This window comes from Sminthopsis crassicaudata, chromosome 5 (assembly GCF_048593235.1).
Source record: "Sminthopsis crassicaudata isolate SCR6 chromosome 5, ASM4859323v1, whole genome shotgun sequence".
Lineage (NCBI taxonomy): Eukaryota > Metazoa > Chordata > Mammalia > Dasyuromorphia > Dasyuridae > Sminthopsis > Sminthopsis crassicaudata.
Window position 1 is genome coordinate 298,870,242 of NC_133621.1, and position 22,404 is coordinate 298,892,645.

The following is a 22,404-nucleotide window of genomic DNA, read 5'->3' on the forward strand; positions in this document are numbered from 1 at the left end:
GGCAAAGGCAAACATACCAGAACTCCTGGAAACAGCAGAGGCTGGGTGCTGAGAAAAAAAACCTTTATTAAAATCGGGGCTTCTGTGATGCTAAGGGGGAGGAGGAAGCTGTTCAGACCCTCCCCCCCACTGTACTCCCTCAAGCCAGCTTGAAAGAGGTGAGACTGAAACCGCCCTGGACGCAGCAGTAGGAGATGCGGTTGCACTTCGCCCGGTTGGGGAATTTCACCTGGTGACCGTCAGGAAGCTTCACCTGAAATTCATCGTCCTCAATGGTCACGGAAAACTGCAGAGGGAGAAGAAGGGAGGGAAAGCCAGGGGTCATCCGAGAATCCCAATCAAGCAAAGGACCATGGGTGGATTATAAATCTGGAGCTCGAAGGGGGCCATCTGAGTCCAATCCATTTATTTACAGATGAGGAAACAGACTAGATGAAATGATTTGTCCAAGGATACACAAAGAATAAAGTCAGACATGGCTCAGCTCCAGAACATGACTCGCTGCACCTGTTGGGACTGGCGGGTAGAGGTAGGGTCTGGCAGGTAGCTATTTCCTCCTAAGTAACAGAGGAAAACTCATCTTCAATGTGACCTCAGACACTTCCTAGCTGTGTGACCCTAAACAAGTCACTTCACCCTGTTTGCCTCAGTTTCCTTCTCGGCAAAATAGAAGCAGGCGATCATGTCCCAGTCTCCTTTCATCTTTAAGAACTAGGATCCTAATAGCTCAAAATTCTATGGGGGCCTTTAGATTTATGAAGTAGTCTTCCCCCATAAGCATTTATTTTGTGCCGGGGGTGGTCCCGGCCCTCAAGTAACTGATATTCTGTCCAGAGAATGTAAAAATTATATGGATCTAATCCAACTCCCTTGTTTTATTGCTAAGGAAGCTAAGGCAAACAGATGAAGCCATTTGCCCAAGGTCACAAGCAAGTAAGAGTTGGAGCTTGGTCTCTCAGGTTCTAAATCATGGACTCTTTTCACACTATGTCCTTTGTTGCCCAAGTCACCTGACCTTCATCTTTGATAATCTTATCGGTATTAGGACTTGTTAGCATTTGAAGGCATCTAAAGGGTTTCACACACACTGCTTTATCTGACCCTCACCAGTCATCCTGTTCCAGAGGCATCATGGGTATTATTCTCCCTGTTTAACAAAACTGATTCCAAAGTGAAATAATCCAGTGTAAAGGTTGCCTCTTTTGCTCCCAGATCCACAGCTCTAACCAGCAGCCTTTCCTCCTGGACCTACCCCTACTTCCACTCTTACCTTTGTCTCCTCCCCTGGTTTAAAACACAAGTGCTCGTCTCGATACTCCTGCTCCCAGTTGCCGCCCTTCTGGGAATTGCAGACGATGACGTTCTCCCCAAATCGGGGGTTGAAATGCAGCGCTAGATCTTTGGGGCCTTGGCCCAGATTGATCACGAAACTGTCAAGATGAAAGGACAAGGGAGTGAATGATCAGTATGAGCCCTGAGAATAGGATAGGAGAAGTGGTTTGTCTTCAAGGGATCCCAGAGAGTCAAAGCTTAAAGGGGCCTTGAAGGCCGAGAGACAGCAGTTCCTTTTACATGTTAGAGGACGGAGCCCCAGAGTGCTGCTTAAGTAGTTTTCCTAAAGCTATGCAAAGGTGGGATTTGAACCCAGGTCTTCTGACTGGGAAGGCCTGGCACTGACCAGAGGTTTTCTCTGACCCAGAGCTGAATGGCCTTTGGCAAAGGAGGAGAATCCCTGACAGATTTACCTTTTACTAAAAATGGAAAGTTCACGGACTTGGCAAATTATATTAGTTTTTTTCTGTAGCTGATGGCATTCATGGGGAAAAGTCAGAGTTTAGTGCCAGTCTGGATGGGGCAAGCATCATCAATGTCAGGAGTCTCTCTATACAGCCCATGCCAAGAGGCACGGGCACAGAGGAAGTAGGGGATAGTGGGGGAAACAATGGTAGATCTGCAATTATGAGAGATTTTTGTTTTTTGTTTTTTTGGGGGGGTAAGGTGATTGGGGTTAAATGTCTTGTCTAGGGTCATACAGCTAGTATTAACTTTCTGAGGTTGGATTTGAACTCAGATCCTTCTGAGACTGGTGCTCTATCCACTGTGCCATTTAAGTGTGTGGCCTTGAACAAAGTCCCTAATCTCTGCGAGCCTCAGTTTCCAGACCTGGACTTGTATTCTCCATCTGTCATGATTGGTCCCCCTAAAGGGACCTGTGATTTCCCTGAGAAAGGAAACTCCAGGGCTTCCTGATACTCCCTCAGGCTGGCACTTCTCTTATAACTTAAGGTCTCAGAGAGTTGCCCAGAGAACTAAGGTTAGTGATTTGCCCACTGTTAGATGGTCAGAAAGTATCATCAAAGATGGGACTTGAACCTTGGAGGCCTGCTCTGACTACTATCCCACACTGCCACCTGCAGGGGCTCTAGAAATGAGACTCTCAATGTCTTTCATGAGCAAGTTTGTTTTTCCCTTTGAGGAGACACAAAACAATGGGCTGCAGTAGTCTGTGTGATGGTCAACCAAGCCAATCCCACAAGCTTGCAGGAAGTGCCCTTATACTAAGAGCTGAAACCAGTGCTAACCAGCGTCTGCCCTGGAGGAGTTTCGGTTCTTCCAGAAGGGGGCAAAAAACATGCACACTTCTGTACAAAATACATATCCTCGTTCTCCTTTCCTCCTAAACTCTCACCTCTTCTCAACTTTGCTAATTATGGCCAACGGCACAGCTGCCTTGCCAGTTCCTCAGGCTCATCACCTGGGTGCAATCCTTGACATCTCGTTGGTGCTCATTTCACAGTCGATGCGTTGCCAGATGTTAATATTTCAATTTTTACAAATCTCTTTTACAACAGGGCCCTCCTTACTTCTACCCCAGCTATTGCTCACACACTGGGTCTCTCTGCCTCACACCTTACCTCTTTGATTTATCCTCCACCCACCAACCGACATGATTTTCCTAAAACCCAAGTTGGACCCGGCCACCCACCTGCTCAGCCTTCAGTAACCCTCAATTACTTTAAGGATCAGTTATAGAAATCTCTAAGTGGCACTGAAACTCTTCCCACCTGGCCCCTACTGCCTTTCTGGTCTTCTAACACTCGGAAGATTTCCCTCCAATCACCTGGGGACTATTTTGCCTTCTTGCTGCTCTGTATTCTATTGCCTGTGACATCAACTAGCAAATGTCTCTCAAAGCTGGACCCTCAGCCTTTGAATTCCCTGGTTTTCTTCAAAACCCAGATCAGATCCCAGGATTGAGAATTTGGACCATTCTTTATATCCCCGGAACTTAACACACTAACTGGCACACAGTAAGCACTTAATAATTGCTCACTGAGTAACTAGATCTCTACATGTACACCTTGTTATTCCCTCTACCTCCCCCCAGTAGAACTCTTTGAGGGTACAAGTTTTTAGTTTCATCTTTGAAACCATAACTCAAGTGCATAGGCACATACCAAATGTCTGGCTTATGGGATATAGCATCTATATCTGTTCATATATCTATTATATAATTGTTTTGTTGATTGCTCAGTTCCAAAATCATAACATTCTTTTTTAAATTATTAATTATTTATTTTAACATCTTTTTTTAAATTTTGAATTCCAAATTTCTCCCTCCTTCCAATCCCTTCCCCACCAAGCAAGCAATAATATGAGAAAATTCTAAGATTTCAGAATGGTCAGATTCCAATGATCACAGAACTAGAGAGCTGGCAGGGACCTCAGTGGAATCACTACAATGCACCCAAATAGTGCTCAGGCTCTGTCTGAAAATCTCCATGAAGGGAGAACTCGCTGCCTCCAGAACCATTTCACTTTGGGACAGCTCAATACTCAGGGTTAGAAAGTTTTTCCTGCCTTCAAGCCTAAATGTGTTACTTTGACATATCTACACATGGGGACGGATTCCACTCCACAAATCTAATCCTTCTTTCGAATACTAAATGAAGCTGTTCTTGGAGTCAAGAAGAACTGAGTTCAAATCCTGCTACCTGTGATCCTGGATAAGTCATTAAAACTTTTATCTGAACCAGTTTCCTCAAACATAAAATAGGGGTGATATAAGCACCTATCACATTGGATTGTTGTGAGGATTAAATGAGAGAATATAAGATCCTTAGTATAGTGCCTAGCACATAGTAGGTGCTATATAAATGTTATTATTAATATAATATAGAAGCTGGAACACCTGAGTTGAAATCTTGTCCCAATTATTCATTAGCTACATGACACTAGGCAAGTCACCTAATATTGGTCTTAATTTCCTCATCTATAGAAATTGCGACTTACTTCCCAGGACTTGTGAGGATCAAATGAGAATATCTGTGAAGTGCTAGAAGGATGCTATTACTGAAGACAACTATCCCATCTTTCGTTTAGACACACTGCAATGGACATGGATTCTCTCCTCTGGTAACTCTATACTTGACGAATGTCCTTAAACTGTGGTGTCCAGAACTGACTCAGAATCCTCCCGAGGAGGTCTGATGAAGCAGAGCATAGTAGGGCCATCACTTCCCAATTCACAGAAGCTGACTCTACCAATGTTTTATTAGCTTTTATTGTCTGACTTTACATGACCCTATGACAAAGTCTATGTAATTTTCTTGGCAATGGAAATAGAATACTTTACCATTTCCTTCTCCAGTGTGTCCCCATTTTACAGATGGGAAATTGAGGCATATAAGGGAGTTAAGTGACTTGCTCAGGATCATACAGCTAAGAAAGTGTCTGAGGCTAGATTTGAACTCAGATCTTCCCGATTCCAGATCCAGGGCTCTATGCACTGCACCACCCACTGCTTCTTTAGTTTTGGGGCTGCTGCTGACTCTGAAAGAGCTTACTGTTCATTCAGACCCCCAGATCTTTTTAGAATAAATAATGTTTGGCCTACATCTTATACTTCTGAAGTTGATTCTTTTTTTTACCTAAAACTTTGTGTTTATCTCCATTGAATTTCATCTTATTACATTCAGTCCAATGCTTTAGTCTATCAGGATCTTTTTGGACCTTGACTGCCATCCAATATGTTAGCTAGCTCTCCCAACTTTGTGATATCTGCAGAACTAATGAATATACAGTCTGTACCTTTATCCAGATCATTGGTAACAAAACAAAACAAACAAAAAACAAGTTAAACAACACAGAGCCCTGAAGTCCTTCACTGGAGATTTCTTGTCATGTTGACAATGATCTTCACCCAAGATCTGTTTCCATCCGACTACTGTCTAATTCTACATTTATAACTCTCAGTTTTCTTCACAAGAAGAATATGAGTTATTTTTATGAATTGGTTAAAAAATTGGTTAAAATTTAAGTAAACAAGATTTTCATCCTCCTGAGTTCATAACCAGCCTCAGACACTTACTAACTGTGATCCTAGGCAAGTCACTTACCCCTGTTTGCCTCAGTTTTATCAACCGTCAAATAAGCTGGAGAAGAAAATGGCAAACCACTCCAGTGTCTTTGGTAAGAGAATCCCAAATAGGGACATGAAGAGGCAGATATGACTAAATAACTAAACAATAATACCAAACACTATTCACAGCTTTCTACAAGTTTAGCAATCAATAAATACACTTTTTTTTTTTTTAAAGCAATGACTTTAGCCTGGCATGATGTATCCCTGATAAACCCTACCCCTATTCCTACCCCTAATTCTGCTGCTTGTTGTAATCATCACTTCCTTTTCTAAATGTTTATCAATCATCTCCTTAATGATCTCAGATTTTCCTAAGTATCCAAGTCAGTCTCAACTAGCCCTTTTTCAAAAATCAGGACAAGCTTTGTCCTCCGATCTCACAGTCCCTTTCCTGTTTCTCACAACCTTTCCAACATTTCTGCCAGTGGCCCCATTACCCCACCTTCCAGTTCTTTCAGCACCAAAGAGGAAATTCAACACCAGGCAACGAGTATCAACAACGACAGGTGGGTACTTCCCAATTTATCTTGGGTATAAACATCCTGTTAATTATGTCATGTCATTTCTTTTCTTTTTTTCTTTTCTTTTTTTGTTAATGCCATTGGGGTTGACTTGCCCAGGGTCACACAGCCAGGAAATGTTAAGTGTCTGAGAACAGACTTAAACTCAGGTCCTCCTAACACCAGGGCTGGTGCTATCTATCCACTACACCATCTAGCTGCTCCTTGTCATGTCATTTTTACCTCCTTTGCAGGGAATTTTGAAAACAACACTTTTCTGAGTTTATCATTCTCTGATTTGTGGCATTCTAAGAGTCAAGCATTCTATTATTCTGTCACTTAGAATTCTAACATGAGTATAATATTCTATGATATGCTTCAATTCTGTTACCCACCCCAAAACTGAGGATCTTCCTTGGCAGGGATTCAAATGTGCCCTCTGAGAATTCCCAGATAATCCCTTGCTCCCCAGGACAGCCAGCTCCCCATCCCATTCCCCAACCCCTTGATTTACCCATTCGAATCTTCATTAATTTTCCCCTTCAGCTTCAGCGTCATCCCCTTCTTCAGGTCCAGTTGGTAAGCTTCCATTTTATCCTGCCCCCAAGAAGAGAAATTTGCACTGATTCAGCATCTTTAGTCCCCCTGCCATGTTCCCGACTGTCACCATCCATGGTCCTCCCAACCTCAGAGGGCAAAGGAAGGCATTCAGGGGCCAATATGGACCCAGGCTTGTTTTCAATCACCTTCTCTTCTCTCTTTGTTGACTTCTCCATGTTCACCCCCAGAGATCCTTCTGCTTCCCAATAGTGAGAAAATGGATCTCCCCATAAAGATATTTTCTACCTGGGTAACCTGGGGCAGACTTTAACCCTCTGAATCTTGGTTTCCTTATCTATAAAATGTATATAATAACACTTAGCTACCTAGCATCCATTAAGAAGCCTTTTCCCATTCCCCTTAATGTCAGTGTCTTTCTCTGTTGATTATTTCAAATTTCTCCCCTCTACATCTTAATTGTAAGAGTTGTTGGCTGTTGTTCCCCTGTTGTTTTTGAGAGCAGAACCTGCTTTTTGTCTCTCAGTGTACCCTAGTAGTTATTTGTTATTCATTTTCAAAGAGGATGTCCTTCAAAGAGGACGTCATGGGTCATATCTTGACTCTTGTGTGAATGAGGGAGCACAAGGTCATCAGCCTCCCTCTCTCTTCTAGAATCATCAAGATCCAGTGGCAAGACAAAAGTCAAAGGCCCAGGATGCAGTGGATGCACTGGTGTCGTCAATGTCTGACCAAGCTCTAAGCACTCCCCATTGCCTGCTTCAGCTGCCTTCGTGACCAATGAAACAAACTGTTCTCATCTACACGTTCTATCTGGGAAAATCTCTAGGCACTTCCCTAACTCACCAATGGGTGTGAGATCTGTTGGTTATTTTCAACCTGATTTAGACTATCTGCCAAAATGGCTTACTACAGTGTGGCTGCTGTGAATACTACAGTTTTTTGGGGTCATAGGTAAGGGTTGGGTGAAGGTGGACACCAAAGGTCAATGAGCAGCTCTCCCAGCCAAGTTGCTAATCCTCCCTGAACACCTCATACACCCCTTTAAAGCAGTATCTGGTAAAGTAGGTGTTTTTAAAATAAGCATTTAGTTTAAATCAATAAAAAATTAATCAATTAAATAAATTTTAAATCAATAAATTATTGATTTAAGTCAAGCTGGGAGAATACTTAAAGATCTTCTAGTCCAATCTCATTTTAGGGATGAGAAAACTGAGACTCAGAGAAATGACATTCACCGCAGATCCCACACCCTGTATTGCAAATAGCTCCTGTGAGGAAGGCACAAGGAAACCACAAGGTGCCTAGCATTGAGCTCCTACAACAAACATAATGTTGAACGGATTAATGTGGCACAGAAAAATAAGCAATTGTTGTTATGATTATTTTAATAGAGCTAATCACTGTAAGTGCTGTGTCCTCCCTCATGCTTCCTCCTCCTGGGGGCCTTGATATTTTAAATGAGAAGGCTAGAGAACACAATCTCTAGAGAAAGCAAAGAAATTAAGCAGTAATGGTGGAATTTCAGGCATATTGACACATGAGAGAGGTAAAACTGGATGGTACCATAATAATACCTTATTTGTCTTCCTACCCTAAATGTATACAGACATCCCAGCCTTGACATGTACTGTCCATTCTCCATTTAACAGCCTAGCATAGGACAGTCAAAACAGCAATGGATTTGAAGTCAGAGGAGTTGGGTTTGAAACCCACCTCTTCCACCTCCTGTTTCAGACTAATTGCCCCCTCTTGCTTCAGTTTTCTCATCTGTAAATGAAATGGGGTTGACCTAGAACTTTCTAGTTCTACATTCTTGCTCTTGTGAGTCTCTTTTGTGCTCTCCCTCTCTGTTTCTCTCTGTGTCTGTACGTGTCTCTCACACACACCCCTATCACAGAATTTGAGAGTTGGAAGGAGTCAGAAAGTCTACAGAATTCTGCCTATAGTAGAAGAAATGGAGGGGGAGTAGAGTCCCCCAGAGAAGGTCTCAATTTATCCAGTGACAATTTTAGGACCCAAGATCAGGGAAATTAGTAAGGACCAAATTAACTAATCAGTGAGAATTTAACACTTGGCATATATATGCTAGGCACTGGGAACTTGCTTGTTATCATGTGTACATGTACACATATAGCCATATGCAGAATTTATACAAAAAAACCTGCAAGGTAATTGCTGATATTTATTAGCTATGTGACCTTGGGCAGCCACTCCACCCTGTTTGCCTCAGTTTCCTGCCAAATGAGCTGGAGAAGGAAATGGCAAACCATTCGGGTGATTTTGCCAAGAAAACCCTCGATGGGCTCATAAAGAATAAGATATGACAGGGGTGGGGCAGCTAGATGGCACATTGGATAGAGTACCAGCCCTGATACAAATCCAACCTCAGACACCTAGCACTTCCTAGCTGTGTGACTCCGGGCAAGTCACTTAACTCTAATTATTTCATTAAAAAAAGGAGAAGAAAGAATCAGACAAGATTGAAAACAAACAATTACTGAGGGGAAACATTAGCAGTTGGGAACACCAGGAAAAGCTTCAAGTGGAAGGTAGTGTTTAAATTGAGCTTTGAAAGAAGTTGCATGTTGTAAGAAGCAAGGATGAAAAAGCCATGCATTCCAGGAATGAGGGGGTCAACATTTTATGCAAAGGCATAAAGCAGAAGGGTCTGATGAAAAGGACCCCATGGCCAGAGTCAGGACCTGAGTTGGAAGAATTCTAATTGCTACTGAATCTTTTGGGTAAACTGATTTCTTTCTCTGGGTCTCATTTTCCTCATCATTAGATTCAATGACCAGGGCCACCTTCTAATCCCTTCTCCCATTGGGCCCTCACAACCCTTTCTTAGAAACAGGTTTGGTAGGTGAACAGGGGTTTCCATATAAGGAAACTACAGCCCACAGAAGCTCTGTGACTTGTCCACCACACAAAATTACATTGGGAAGGATTTGGCCTGGCACCCAGATGTCCTGATGCCAAATCCAGGGTCCTTTCCATGATCTCATTCCCCAAGAATTGGCAGAGTAGGAGCGGGATTGGGAGACCCAAAGGAAGATAAATAAGGCAGAGGAAGAGTGGGAGAGAGCCCTCCCCATCCCAGCTTTGAGGTTACCTCCGATACCTTTCTTACAGATGGAATGTCAACTGCCCGTCGCTGTTTGTGGTAACTTGGGGAGATCTTTTCTAAGCTCCAGAAGAAGCATGGAACTTATAGCTCCCAATTGTCCAGGTAGAAGATTACACATTAACTAAGGGAGGGTTACAAACTTGGGGACTTTGCCCAAAGAGTCTGAGCTTGCCAAGACTATCTCCTTTTCCCATCTTTCTCTCCTGAAGAACAAATACAATATCTATGCCTCTTCCTTCCCATGTGACCTTGGGTCAGGTACCTTCTGTTCCCCTCCCTCCCATCTGCCTGTCAACCCTGAAACTATAATCCCATAGGATTTAAATTATTTAGTTTCCAAGTAATTTTTAATCCATCTTTCCATGGCCCTTTATTACATGTAATTCTTATTATATCATCATCTGAAAATGATGCTTTTAATATTTCTGCCTTCCTGAGGTTCTTATAGCTTAATATATGATCAGTTTTTAAGTAGGAGCCAGGTACTACTGAGAAAAAGATATATTCCTTTCTGTCCTCATTCCATTTTCTCTAGAGGTCTATGCTATCCAAATTTTCTAAAATTCCATTCATGTCTTTAACTTCTTTCTTGTTTATTTTGTGGCTAGATTTATCTAGTTCTTAGAATAGGAGATTGAAATCCCATACTAATATAGTTTTGCTGTTTATTTCTTCTTGTGATTCCCTTAACTTCTCTAAAAATTTGGGTGCTCTATCACTTTTTACATATATGTTTAGTATTGATATTACTTCATTGTCTATGTTACATTTTAGCAAGATATAATTTCCTTAATTAGATCTTTTTTTTTTCTTTATCTGAGATCAGGATTAATCCCCCTGCTTTTTTTTTTTTCTTTTACTTCAACTAAAGCATAATGTATTCTGTTCCAGTCTTTTACTTTTACTTTATGTGTGTGTGTGCTTTAAATATGTTTCTTGTTTTAATATATATATGTGCATATATATACATATATATGCACATATATATATATTGTAAGAGGCTGTTTAATTCACTCTGCTATTCATTTTCATTTTATTTAGGAGATAGTTATGTTCATGACTACTCTGTTACGATTATGATATGTCCCTTCTTTTTATACTTTTCTTTTTCCTTTCAACCTGTTCCCCCTCACCTGTGTTTGCTTCTGACCATTGCCTCCCCCATTTGCCCTCCCTTTTATCAGCCCTACTGAGTGTCCATGTTATTCCCTCTTTGAGCCAAATCCAATGCATGTAAGGTTCAAACAATGTTCACCTTTCCCTTCTTTTCTTCTACTGTAATAGGTCTTTCATGCCTCTTCTTGTTATATAATTTTCCCCATTCTGCCTCCCCTTTCCTCTTCTCCCAGTACAATCCTTTTCTTTACCCCTTAATTATTTTTTTAATCATCACATCAAAGTCAACTTATACCACACACTTTGTCTAAGTACACTCCTTCTAACTGCCCTAATAGAGATACAATTCTTAAGAATTACAAATATTTTCCCATGTAGGAATGAAAACACTTTAATCTTATTGAATACCATGTTGTTGTTGTTGTTATTGTTTTCCTATTTGCCTCTTTAATGCTTCTCTTGAGTCTTAAATTGAAGATCAATTTTTTTTGTTCCAGCTTTTTTTTTCTTTTTCTTTTTTTAAATCAGGAAAGTTTGAAAGTTCCCTATTTCACTGAATATCCATCTTTTTCTTTGAAAGATTATGCTGTGTTGCTGGTTGTAATCAAAGCTCTTTTGCCTTCTAGGATATCATATTCTAAGTCCTCTGATCCTTTTAACTGCAGAAAGTTACTAAATCCTGTGTAATCCTAAACATGGCTCCTTAATATTTGAATTGTTTCTTTTTAGCTGATTACAGCATTTTCTCCTTGACCTGATAGTTCTGGAAGTTGGCTACAATATTTCTTGGAGTTTTTGTTTTGGGTCTCTTTCGAGAAGTGAATGACATTTTCTCAATGAGTATTTTAGTCTCTGATTCTGGGATAAATGTCAAGGTAATTTTCCTTGATAATTTCTTGAAAGATGCTATCTAGGCTCTTTATTTGACTGTGGTTTTCAAGTAACCCAGGAAGTCTTAAATTATCTATCTAGGATCTAGTTTTATGTGTCAGTTGTTTTTCTATGAGATATTTTACAGTTTCTTCCATTTTTTCCTTCTTTTTATTTTGTTTGACTGATTCTTGATGTCTCAAAGGGTCATTAGCTTCCACTTGCCAAATTCTAATTTTCAAAGCATTATTTTCTGTGTTAGATTTTGTGTTTCTTTTTTCACTTGACCAGTTATACTTTAAAGGAGTTGTTTTCTTTAGTCAATTTTTGCACTTCCTATTCTTGGCTGCTGGCTCTTTTTTCATAATTCTCTTTTCTTTTCCCAATTTTTCTTCTTTCTCTCTTGTTTGATATTTTTGAATTCTTTTTTAGCTCTTCCAGTAAAACATTTTGGACTTGAGGCCAATCTACATTCCTCTTTGAAGCTTCACATGTAGGTATTTGGATTTTTTGTCCTCTTCTGAGTTTGTATTTTGAACTTCCCTGTTCATAGTAGCTGTCATAGTAGCTTTCTACAGGCAGGATTCTTTTTTGGTTTTTGCTCATTTAAAAAAGTTGAGCTCTGTTCTGGGTGACAGGAGGTACTGTCCCAAGCTTTTTGCACTGGGGGACAGGGGCCTGCTCACTGGCTATCTGTTCTGGGGTCTCTGGGACTGGTGCACTAGGGTGGCCCAGCCTAGTCACTCCTGTTGTGTGCTGGGTTCCAGGGCTGGCAGTTTACCTGCTGTGCTGAATCAGGAGGCCTCATGATTAGCCTATTGGACCACTGGCATTCTGCGCCAGAACCAGAGGACTTTGGTTGCTAATCTCTGCTATGGCTAAGTGCCTCCCACTGGCTGGCCAAGGTACTACCTGTGCTGGGCTGCACTCCCCTTTCCCCAAAATGAGACAGACCTTTCCTGAAGTCCTTCTTAGTTATCTTAAGCTGGAAAATGGTTTCATTCCATCTTTTTTTGTGAATTCTGTTGCTCCAGAATTCTTTTAGAGTATTGATTTAATGTTGTTTCTGAGGGAAATTGGGGAGAACTCAGGCAACTTCCTGGCTTCTTTCCACCATCTTGGTTCCACCCTATCTTGGGCCAATTCTATTGGGCAGAGGCCTCTGGGAAGTGTCTCAAGAATGAAAAATCCTGTGTGTTATTAAGATAAACTGGTGATGGAGGCTCCTGGGAACTAAAAAGTTTGAGGAACTAGGAGACCAGGGTGTTAGAATGAGGCAGGGCTAGAGGTAGAAGACTGAGCCAGGTACTTAATGGAGAAGATAAAGTGACCCAGAAGTTTATAGTTATAAGGATATAGATACAAAAGGTTAGGGATTACACTTGCTTCTTTATTGGTATTGGGAATGCCCAGGAGTGAGAAGTTCCTCTAGCAGTACAGGTTGGCATTCAGCTGTATGATCCTGGGCAAGTTAATTAATCTTTATTGCTTCAGTTCCTCATTTGTAAAATAGGGATATATAGGAGAAGGAAATAGCAAGCCACTCTAATCTTTGCCAAAAACTCACATAGAGTCAGACATGACCGAGCGACTGAACAACAACAATGGGGGGAAAGTATATGCTAACTACAGCAGAAAATTAGGGAAGAGGGCCCAGATGAAAGGGAAGGCAGAAGAAAACAGGGACAGAGGAAGGCTACAGAGAAAGGAAGTTGGAGAGAAGAAACAGAGGAAAAGGGGGCAGTATTGCCCAGGGAGAAGATGTTCCTGACTACAGAACTGGAGGAACTGAAGGAAACAGTTTGCCATCATGCATGGGGGTGCCATGTATTGGAAAATGCTCAAAGAGCCCCAAAGTTCCAACAAGGAGGGTGGGCAAAGACTTGGAAGAAGGTCTTCAATGAATTCTAACAAGGGAGGGGGATGGGATGGGTTATTCCTTTAAGCAGAAATAGATCCTAGGTAATAATCATCAACAAATATTTAATGAGTAGAAAGACTAACAGGGAGGAAAGAGGCAACAAGGTCACCTTCAGCGACAAGGTGGCTAGGGATAGCCCATAAAATGATCACCCAGGCCAGAGAATATTCTCTCCTACACTTCTCTCCCACTCTCACCCCCACCTCTACCACCTAATAAAGTCTTTCCATGACTATAACCCAGAAGCTTCAGGATTAAACCGATTTGGCTCCTACCTTATCCTTTTATCCTCCACATACTTGGAGTTCAAGGACACTGACTTCCCAGATGTTCTTCAAATAAAACACTCCTATCTCCAGACTCCATGCCTTCCCATTAGTTCTCTCCCATGCCTCCTCCTCTCTGCCTCCTGGCTTCCACCTTTCCCAATCCTGGTGATTCTCTCCCCCCATTTATTATCTTCAATTGATCCTGCTGTAAGTTGTTTCTAGGTTGCTTTCATGTTTTCTCCCATTTTGGGACTGAGTTCCATGAAAAACAAGAACCTCTCTTTGTATCTCCACCTTAACATGGTACCTACCATGTATACAGTAGGTGCTTAATAGGTATAGTGTCCAGACTACCTCTCTGGAGGATCTCGGGACCAGCCTTGGTCTTAGTGGAGGAATGGAGGCAGGAGACTCATGACGATGGTCAAAGATGGAGTGTCCTTATTTCCCAATCCTCTCAGTCCTTAAATACATCATCAATCACACTGAGCAAGTGCTAAGCATAAGTACCCTGCTATGTAAATGCCTCTTACTGTAAGTATCCCTTGCTTCAAGTAGAACACAGATGGTCACGCCCTCCTTGACTTTTCAGGAAAGGTGTGAGCACTGAGGGAAATAGGGAGCCAAACCAGACACTGTTAGCAGGTTCCCTCTGAGAGGAAGGGTCTTATACCCCACCCAGAGTTCCCCCACTATAGGCAGCTCTTTACAAATGGGTGCTTCTGGACTTAACTTGACCACTGCCCCATTCCCACTGACAAGGACCTAGATGGTGGGCTACAGTTGTTAGAGACAGACTGAGGTACTGCCCTGAGACAACCAGATAAGAGCACGGATGGGGATCAGTTTAGTTTTATAGCCCCACCTTGCTGTGTCCATCTGAGAAATCCAAGTTATGACAAACCCTCGAGGTCCACCCTCTGTGGGAGTCATGGACAGCCTTTTCTTTTTCTTTTCTTTTCTTTTCTTTTTTTTTTTTTTTTTCTGAGGCTGGGGTTAAGTGACTTGCCCAGGGTCACACAGCTAGGAAGTATTAAGTGTCTGAGACCAGAGTTGAACTCAAGGTTGGTGCTCTATCCACTGCGCCACCTAGCTGCCTCCTTGGACAGCCTTTTCTTGCACTGTCCTGTCAGAAATCCCATGATTTCTGTTTGCAAGGTAAAATTTCTCCCATAAATCTCTCTATGGTCCATGCCATCTTTGCTGAACATCTTTGGGTCAATCCAAAATGAATCTGCCTCATGGTGTCTTTCCTTTTATTCTCTCCCATGTCATATGTGTCTCTCCACTCAAATCTCACCATGCCTTAAAGTGTCCTTCTTATAGCTAACTAACTCTCTTAGGGTGCTGCCAGCTAAGGCCATACTCCAGTCTCATGGGGTATTTCCTTTCTCCCGGCTAATTGTGAGTTGCATTAGGGAACTTGTTTTTTCCATCATTAATTATTAAAACCTCTTTCCTTACTTTGTGCTCTCCCAACTCTATTTTTGTAAACCTATTCTTCTAAATAAAATGGCCTTTTGCCAAAGAGAGTGGCTATTGTAAATTCATCTCATGACCAACCCCAACATTTGGTGCTCTCCTAAATCACATTATTTGGTGCCTGAGCCTACAAACCACATTATTTGCTATATCAACCACATCATCATGGAGGCTAAGGCAGTGTGGTGTGGAGGAGAGAGCTATGTCATTTGTTATCGCTATGATTTTAGGAAAGCCCCCTTCTCTAGATCTGCTTTAAAATCAGCCTGGAGCATCCCTACAGGTCCTTCCAGCTCAAAGCCTATACTTCTAATGCTAATTCCCACGTAAGAAGTGCTTTGAGGATTACAAAGAGCTTTCCTAACTACTACCTCAGTGAGCTAAGGAGTCTAAGTGTTATCTAGTTCAGTTGTTTTTCCCATTGTGTCCCACTCTTCATGACCCCATTGGGGGTTTTCTTGCCTTTTCCTTCTCCAGCTCATTTTACAGATGAGGAAACTGAGGCAAACAAGGTTATCTAGCTAAAAAGTATTAGAGGCCAGGTTTGAACTTATAAAAATAAGTTTTTCTGACTTCAGGCCAGGAACTCTATCCACTGGACTTCCTGGATGCCTTTTAAATGTTAGTTACTACCATCTCTATTTGAAAGATAAGGATTAGAAAGAGAGGACAGAAATCAGCTGGTTGCAGAAAAAAGATGTGAGCCAGGACTTGAAAAACAGGTCTTCTAAATGCAAGGCCTGCATACTTGTCCATGTTATCTCTCAACCAGAGAATTCTCTACAAGCAAAACAAATCTGGAGGCCACTGGGCTTAGCAGCTCTGGGGCAGACTTCTTTATTTTTAATAAATTCATAGGATCCTACACATAGAACTAAAGAAGACCATCTAGTCCAATATGCTTCATTTTACAAATGAGGAAACTGAGTCCCAAGGAGGAAAGTGACTTTCCCAATGTCACACAGGTAATAAGCAACAGAGCCAGAATTCTAGATCAAGTCCTTTGACTTCTTCCTTCAGAGCTCAGATACATCCCACCTTCTCCAAGGCATTTTTTCCAGTCCTCCTTAACCTTAGTTAGTGACTTCCCTCAGAGATCGCCTCCAATTTATCTTATGTGTATTCTAGTCATACTTCTATAAGAATAAGATATATGTCTCCTCCTTAGACTAGGAGCTACTTGAAAAAAGGACTTTTTTCCCCCTTTCTTTGCATCCTAGTACCTGGCACATATGGTGGATACTTAATAAATGCTTTTGGATTTGGCTGATTTCCTCTAAGAGTCAAATCCTGTGCCTTTTCCATGTGCACTCCTACTTTATTCATTCTTTTCATCTTTACAACTATTTTTGGAAATAGCGACCCTCCCTACTCTCTCCGGATTGAACTTTCCCTTGTAATAAAGAAAATAACTAAGAAAAATGGACCTTGCCTACCAATGTAGGTAATATTTTTATCCAATAGCCGCTCCCTCCTCCCCCCCCCCCCCTGAACAGACTGGGCATTCTCTATAGAATATGTACAGGAAACAACACAGTGCCCCTGAAATGGCCTTGGATTGAGTATCAAGAGAAATGGGTCTTTACCTTACCCTGTCTCATTAACTCTGTGGCCCAGAAAAATGACTTTTCTGGGACTCGTCTATAAAATGAGATTGATTCTCCATAGACCAATATTAGGATGAAAGGAGAAGACCTGCCATCCTCTAAATGTAAGGTATAGAATATAGCTCTGAATAAGCTGAATATAGATCTCTAAAATGAGATCTCACTGGCTCCTAATAATAACAAGAGCTAAGATTTATATAGTGCTTACTATGTGCCAAGCACACAAGTGCTTTATAATTATTGTCCTATTTGATCCTCTTAGTAACCCTGGGAGAGAAATGCTATTATTGTCCCCATTTAACAGTTGAGGTAACTGAGGCAGAAGATAAGTGACTTGTGCAGGATCACACAGCTAAGAAGTATCTGAGGCTGGATCTGAACTTGGGCCTCTAAAAGGTAGAAGGTATATTAGAGATCATCTAGCCCCCAATTTCTGAAACTGTGACAGAGAAACAGAGACAGACAGGGGGTGTGGGGGGGGGGAGAGTCAGAGACAGAAAGAGGATAGGGAAAAGAGACAGAGACAGATGGGGGGAGAGTCAGAGATAGAGATAGAGTGGAGGGAGAGACAGATACAAATAGGGGGAGAGTCAGAGACAGAGTGGAGGGAGAGACAGAGACAGATTGGGGAGAGAGAGACAGAGACATGGAGGAGACAGAGATAGATGGGGGAAGAGTCAGATAGAGACAGAGTGAAGGGAGAGACAGAGATAGAGTGGAGGGAGAGACAGACAGACGGGGGAAGAGTCAGAGACAGAGACAAAGAGAAGGGAGAGACAAAAAGAAGGAAGAGACAGAGATAGAGATGGGGGAGAGAGACAAAGAGAGACACAGAGAAAGGGAAGGAGAGAGGGAGAGACATGCCCTAAAAAAATTATTCCTCATAGGCTATACTTGGATTTTGGAGCAAGTACCCCACAATTTCATTGACGACATTATGTGAAAGCCTTTGACCAGTACAAAGAGTATGGTCTTATTTTAATGACTGAGGGTGTAGGTAGCCCTGGTACAATGCTAAGCACCATGGGGGAGATAACAGCAGCACAGGGCATGGAGCTAAGCAAGGCTTTTGAGGAGATGAGACGCAGACATTCAACAATTAGAGAGGAAATAAGCCACCAGCAGGGGGTCACTGATCAGGAGGGCTATGGGAAGCTGGGTCTAAGGACAGAGCAGGGAGGGGAGCTAGGGTCTCTCCTTCATTTTGGGGATGAGCCTTAACTGTAGTCTAATGACGGTAGTTTTAGTAGTTGAGTCTTATCGATTTTACCTTTTGCAACTGACCTCCTGTCACACTACTCCAGTAGCCATCACCCTAATTCATCTTCATCCCCCTAAAAGAATCTTCTGACTGATCTTCCTATCTCAAAGGAGAGGGGGCAGGAGAATGTTAGAAGGCTTCTGGGAAAATATGGGATTGAGCTGGGCATTTAAATCTAAGAAGGGGTGGCAGCTAAATAGCACAACGGAGAGAGCTCCAACCCTTAAGTCAGGACGACCTGAATTCAAGTCCAGGCTCAGACACTTAACACTTCCTGGCTATGTCACACCCCAATTGCCTCAGAAAAAGTAAATAAATAAAATAAAATCTAGGAAGGATTTGGAGAAGACATGCCCTTTGAGGTGGGACAGAAACCCTGGAAACTTACCTCCCTAAATGATAAAATGGGAGAAGCTGCTTTGTTGGAACTCACCGGAGAGCTGCTGAAATACCCAGGAGTCACCTGACAGTGGCTGCTTGGAGATTCCACCCAGAATGATGTCCTCTTATGAGAGGAAGATATAAGGAGACCCAGAGGCAGCTGCTGTTCTCTGACCTCTCTGACTGAGAGGCTGTTGCGTTATCTGACCACTCTCCCCTTCCCTCTGCCTCCAATTTATCTCGTTCCCAGTATGCAACTGTGTCAGCAAAGGCTGTCCTACAGCTGTGGAGGCTCTCGGAGAATTGACCTGCCCCTTGACACTGCTTTCCATGGAAAGGCTGTCCAAGTGGTAACCAAAGGTCATCAGAAATAAGAAGAAGCAGAAGGTTCCTTTCTGTGCTGCGTGGCACCTAGAACCTCACCAATCTCAGAAGAATGGTACCTGCCAAGCTCCGCTAAATGATCTCTGAAACCAGAAGATCGCTATACACTTCAACAACAATACTGTATGAAGATGTATTCTGATGGAAGTGGATATTTTCAACATAAAGAAGATCCAACTCACTTCCAGTTGATCAATGATGGACAGAAATAACTACACCCAGAGAAGGAACACTGGGAAGTGAACGTAAATTGTTAGCACTACTGTCTATCTACCCAGGTTACTTATACCTTCAGAAGCTAATAATTAATGTGCAACAAGAAAATGGTATTTACACACATATATTGTGTCTAGGTTATATTGTAACACATGTAAAATGTATGGGATTACCTGTCATCGGGGGGAGGGAGTGGAGGGAGGGAGGGGATAATTTGGAAAAATGAATTAAAAAAAATAAAAAAAAAAATAAATGATTTCTGAAACCTTATAGGATTTACACCTGGAAGGAATCTTAGGTCTTCAAAGTCAATGCCTTCATTTTAAGGAGAAGAATCAATTGGCCTCCATCATATAGAAAATACCAGAGCTGAGACTTGAACCCAAGCCCTCTGACACCTAAATCGGTTTCTAACCAAGCCTCCCTTGGAGGAAGGTAGGGATGTGCTGGGCACTATGCTAGGTCCATTCAAAGTTCTGGGAGCCTTCCCTGATATACAATGTGGCTCTCAGTGGAACCCCGGGACTCTCCCCAAGGGGATCCCTCTGATTCACAACATGACTAGCCCATTTTGTCCTCCCAGCATACATTTCTCTCCATACCACTCCTTGTAATATCTCCCTGGTCACAGGCTGCCCCTGTTCCCCCCCACGAAGGGCCTCTTCATTGCCCTTGGGAGGATTCTTAACTTCAGTCTGATAACAGTAATTTTACAAACAGCTCTGGAATCTTGTGGATTTCATCATTTGCATCCAACCCCTTATCACTACTCACATAGCCCACCACCCTCATTCAGCCCTCATCCCCTCTCCTCTGGGCTACTGAAAGAACCCACTCTTCCTGCCTCCAGGCTCTCCCTGCTCCAGCTGATCCTTCCTTTAGCTGCCAAAGAATTGTCCCAAAGGGCAGATCTGACTAGATCATGCCCCAGCTCAAGAAGTTGACTAACTCCCTAAGGCCTCTGGTATTTCACATGTAAAGCCTTTCATAAATCTGACTCCAACCTGTTTTTCAAACTTATTTCCCAACAATCCCTTTCGCATATTCCACATTCCAATTATACTGACATACTCTCTATGTACCCAACCCCCCCCCCACACACACACAAATCACATTTTACCTCCAGCCTGGGTCTTTCTTCTCCCAGGCCTGGAACACCCTCCTTTTTCTCCTCCAATTCTTGGGATTCTTACCTCTTTTTAAAGGCTCAGCCTCTCAAAATTTCTCTGTGTGTATTTCAGATTTATCTGCTTGTGTGCTCTTATGTCCTCCTTCCCTTTTCTTAGTAGAATAGAAGCTCTTTTAGGACAGGGACAATCTCATTTTTATTTTTATGTCAGTACTATATAGCTCAAAGTGAGTGCTCGATAACTACTTGGTAAATTAAAGAGAAATTCCGGAGCATCCTTGAAATGATATGGACATTAAAATCACTTAGCTGGGTCATAGGATTATGTATTTAGGGCTGATTGGGGTCTTCTAGACCATTAAATTCACCCCTTTCATTTTTCATTGCAGGAAACTAAGGCTCAGATTTGTTCTGTGGTCAGTTAGCCAGTAAGTAGCTGAGAAGAGATGTAAAGCTAGATCTTCCTGATTCATTCTCCTTGAGGGAAAGAGCTGGAGGCCCTTCTTTCCCTTATTCACAATGCAGATACCCATAAGAGACTTGGATAGACTCAATGGGATGCTGGCATAAAAATAAGACCACTTTTCAGGCCAGTTCCAATGGTCTTGTGATGGAGAGAGCCATCTGCACCTAGAGAAAGTACTGTGGGGACTGAGTATGGATCACAACATAGTATTTTCACTTTTTTTTTTTGTTTGTTTGCTTGAATTTTGTTTTCTTTCTCATTCTTTCCTTTTTTGATCTGATTTTTTCTTGTGTAACACGATAATTGTGGAAATATGTATAGAATTGCATGTGTTTAACATATATTGGATTACTTGCTGATGGGGGGTGGGGAGGGGAGGAAAAAATTGGAATACAAGGTTTTGCAAGGATGAATGTTGAAACTTTCTATGCATATGTTTTGAAAATAAAAAGCTATCAAAAAGAAAGAAAGAAAGAAAGAAAGAAAAGAAAAGAAAAGAAAAGAAAAGAAAATGAAAGAAAAGAAAAGAAAAGAAAAGAAAAGAAAAAAGAAGTAAGATCGCCTAAACCAGAGCTTCATCTTGTGTCCTAGACCTGCTGGGCAGTCTGTGAAGGATTGCTTCTTATAATTGGGTTTTTTAAAGTAAGAAAATAAAATACATAGAATTAGAATCCTACCCCCATCATCATACTTTGGAAGAATCTGGGTCCAAGAACAGGACCTTGGCCAAACTAAAGATCAAAGGTCCTGTTCCTTCCAGAGAAGATCTTAATCTCCAAATGCCGCAGGCTTCAGTGTGAAGGGTAAAAAATGAGGAATGGAAGGAGGGATCCTGAGATCAGATTCAGCACCAGTCAGGGTCTCTGTAAGCTCATTCCCTGACTCCCTCTCCTATTTTTTGCACTCCCAGGAGCCCCTCTCCTCCTACCAGCTCCTCCAGCCCTTAGGCTCCGGATTCACAGTGGAGCGTTTTTGTCTTCCATCTGCATCCTGGCCTTGAGGGAAGAGACTCAAGAGAGATTAAGGCACTTGTTTCCTAGGACGATGCTGGATACATTTTTACAAATATATCTAATTTTACAGTGAAAAACCCTTGGAAAATTAATTCTCAATGCCAATTTCATTTTTTTATTTTTGAAAGCCCCAGAAGACAGCAGAATCACCTAAATGATATCCAAAAGTGCTCAAAATAGTACCAACTATTTGAAGACAGGACAGTAATGGGAGACAGGCAGGGACCGTGATGGAGGTTGAAGTCTGAGGTTCTGGATAATCTTGGACCTGCCATTTACTCTTTATGACTTTGGACCTTCACCTCTTTGACTCAATTTTCTGATATGTAAACGACACAATCTCCAGGGTCCCTTTCAGTCTAAGTCCTTGAGCTAAATCATCAACCAGAAATCACATCAACGCTCTTATCTGCACAGGAAAAAGTGGACAAATCAAAGAATTGTAGAATTTTGAGTGTTGAAGGGTACCTCAGTGAGTATAACCAAGACGCCCACTATTCTTGGTTCAACCCTTTGTAGCCAAGCAGAACAAAGCTGAACATGAGAGCTCTTCAGATACTTGAATCATAAAATCAAGTCCCCTTGAGCCTTCTCTTCTCCAGCCTGTTTCAGTTAATGATATCCCACTGCTGTTCTAATCTATATCTATCCTATCATTGGACCCAGATGGCTCTGG

At 41.9% G+C, this 22,404-nt stretch overlaps 1 protein-coding gene across 5 annotated transcripts in view; it reads right to left on the reverse strand.

Moving 5' to 3' along the window:
* Positions 1 to 41: 41 nt before the first annotated feature.
* The window catches only part of LGALS2 (galectin 2), a 27,830-nt gene continuing 5,467 nt past the window's right edge, over positions 42 to 22,404 (reverse strand). Inside the window, exons 1-4 of one of the 5 annotated variants that reach the window (XM_074271633.1) lie at positions 18,528 to 18,742; positions 6,440 to 6,522; positions 1,271 to 1,430; positions 42 to 286 (exon numbers count right to left, since the gene is read on the reverse strand). In XM_074271633.1, the coding sequence (XP_074127734.1) occupies positions 140 to 286; positions 1,271 to 1,430; positions 6,440 to 6,516 (384 nt within the window). In that variant the 5' untranslated portion in view covers positions 6,517 to 6,522; positions 18,528 to 18,742 and the 3' untranslated portion in view covers positions 42 to 139. Of the gene's footprint in view, positions 287 to 1,270; positions 1,431 to 6,439; positions 6,523 to 9,607; positions 9,705 to 14,100; positions 14,122 to 18,527; positions 18,743 to 22,404 lie in introns of those variants that run through there. The other 4 variants (XM_074271632.1, XM_074271631.1, XM_074271636.1 and 1 more) reach the window with 4 other exon arrangements.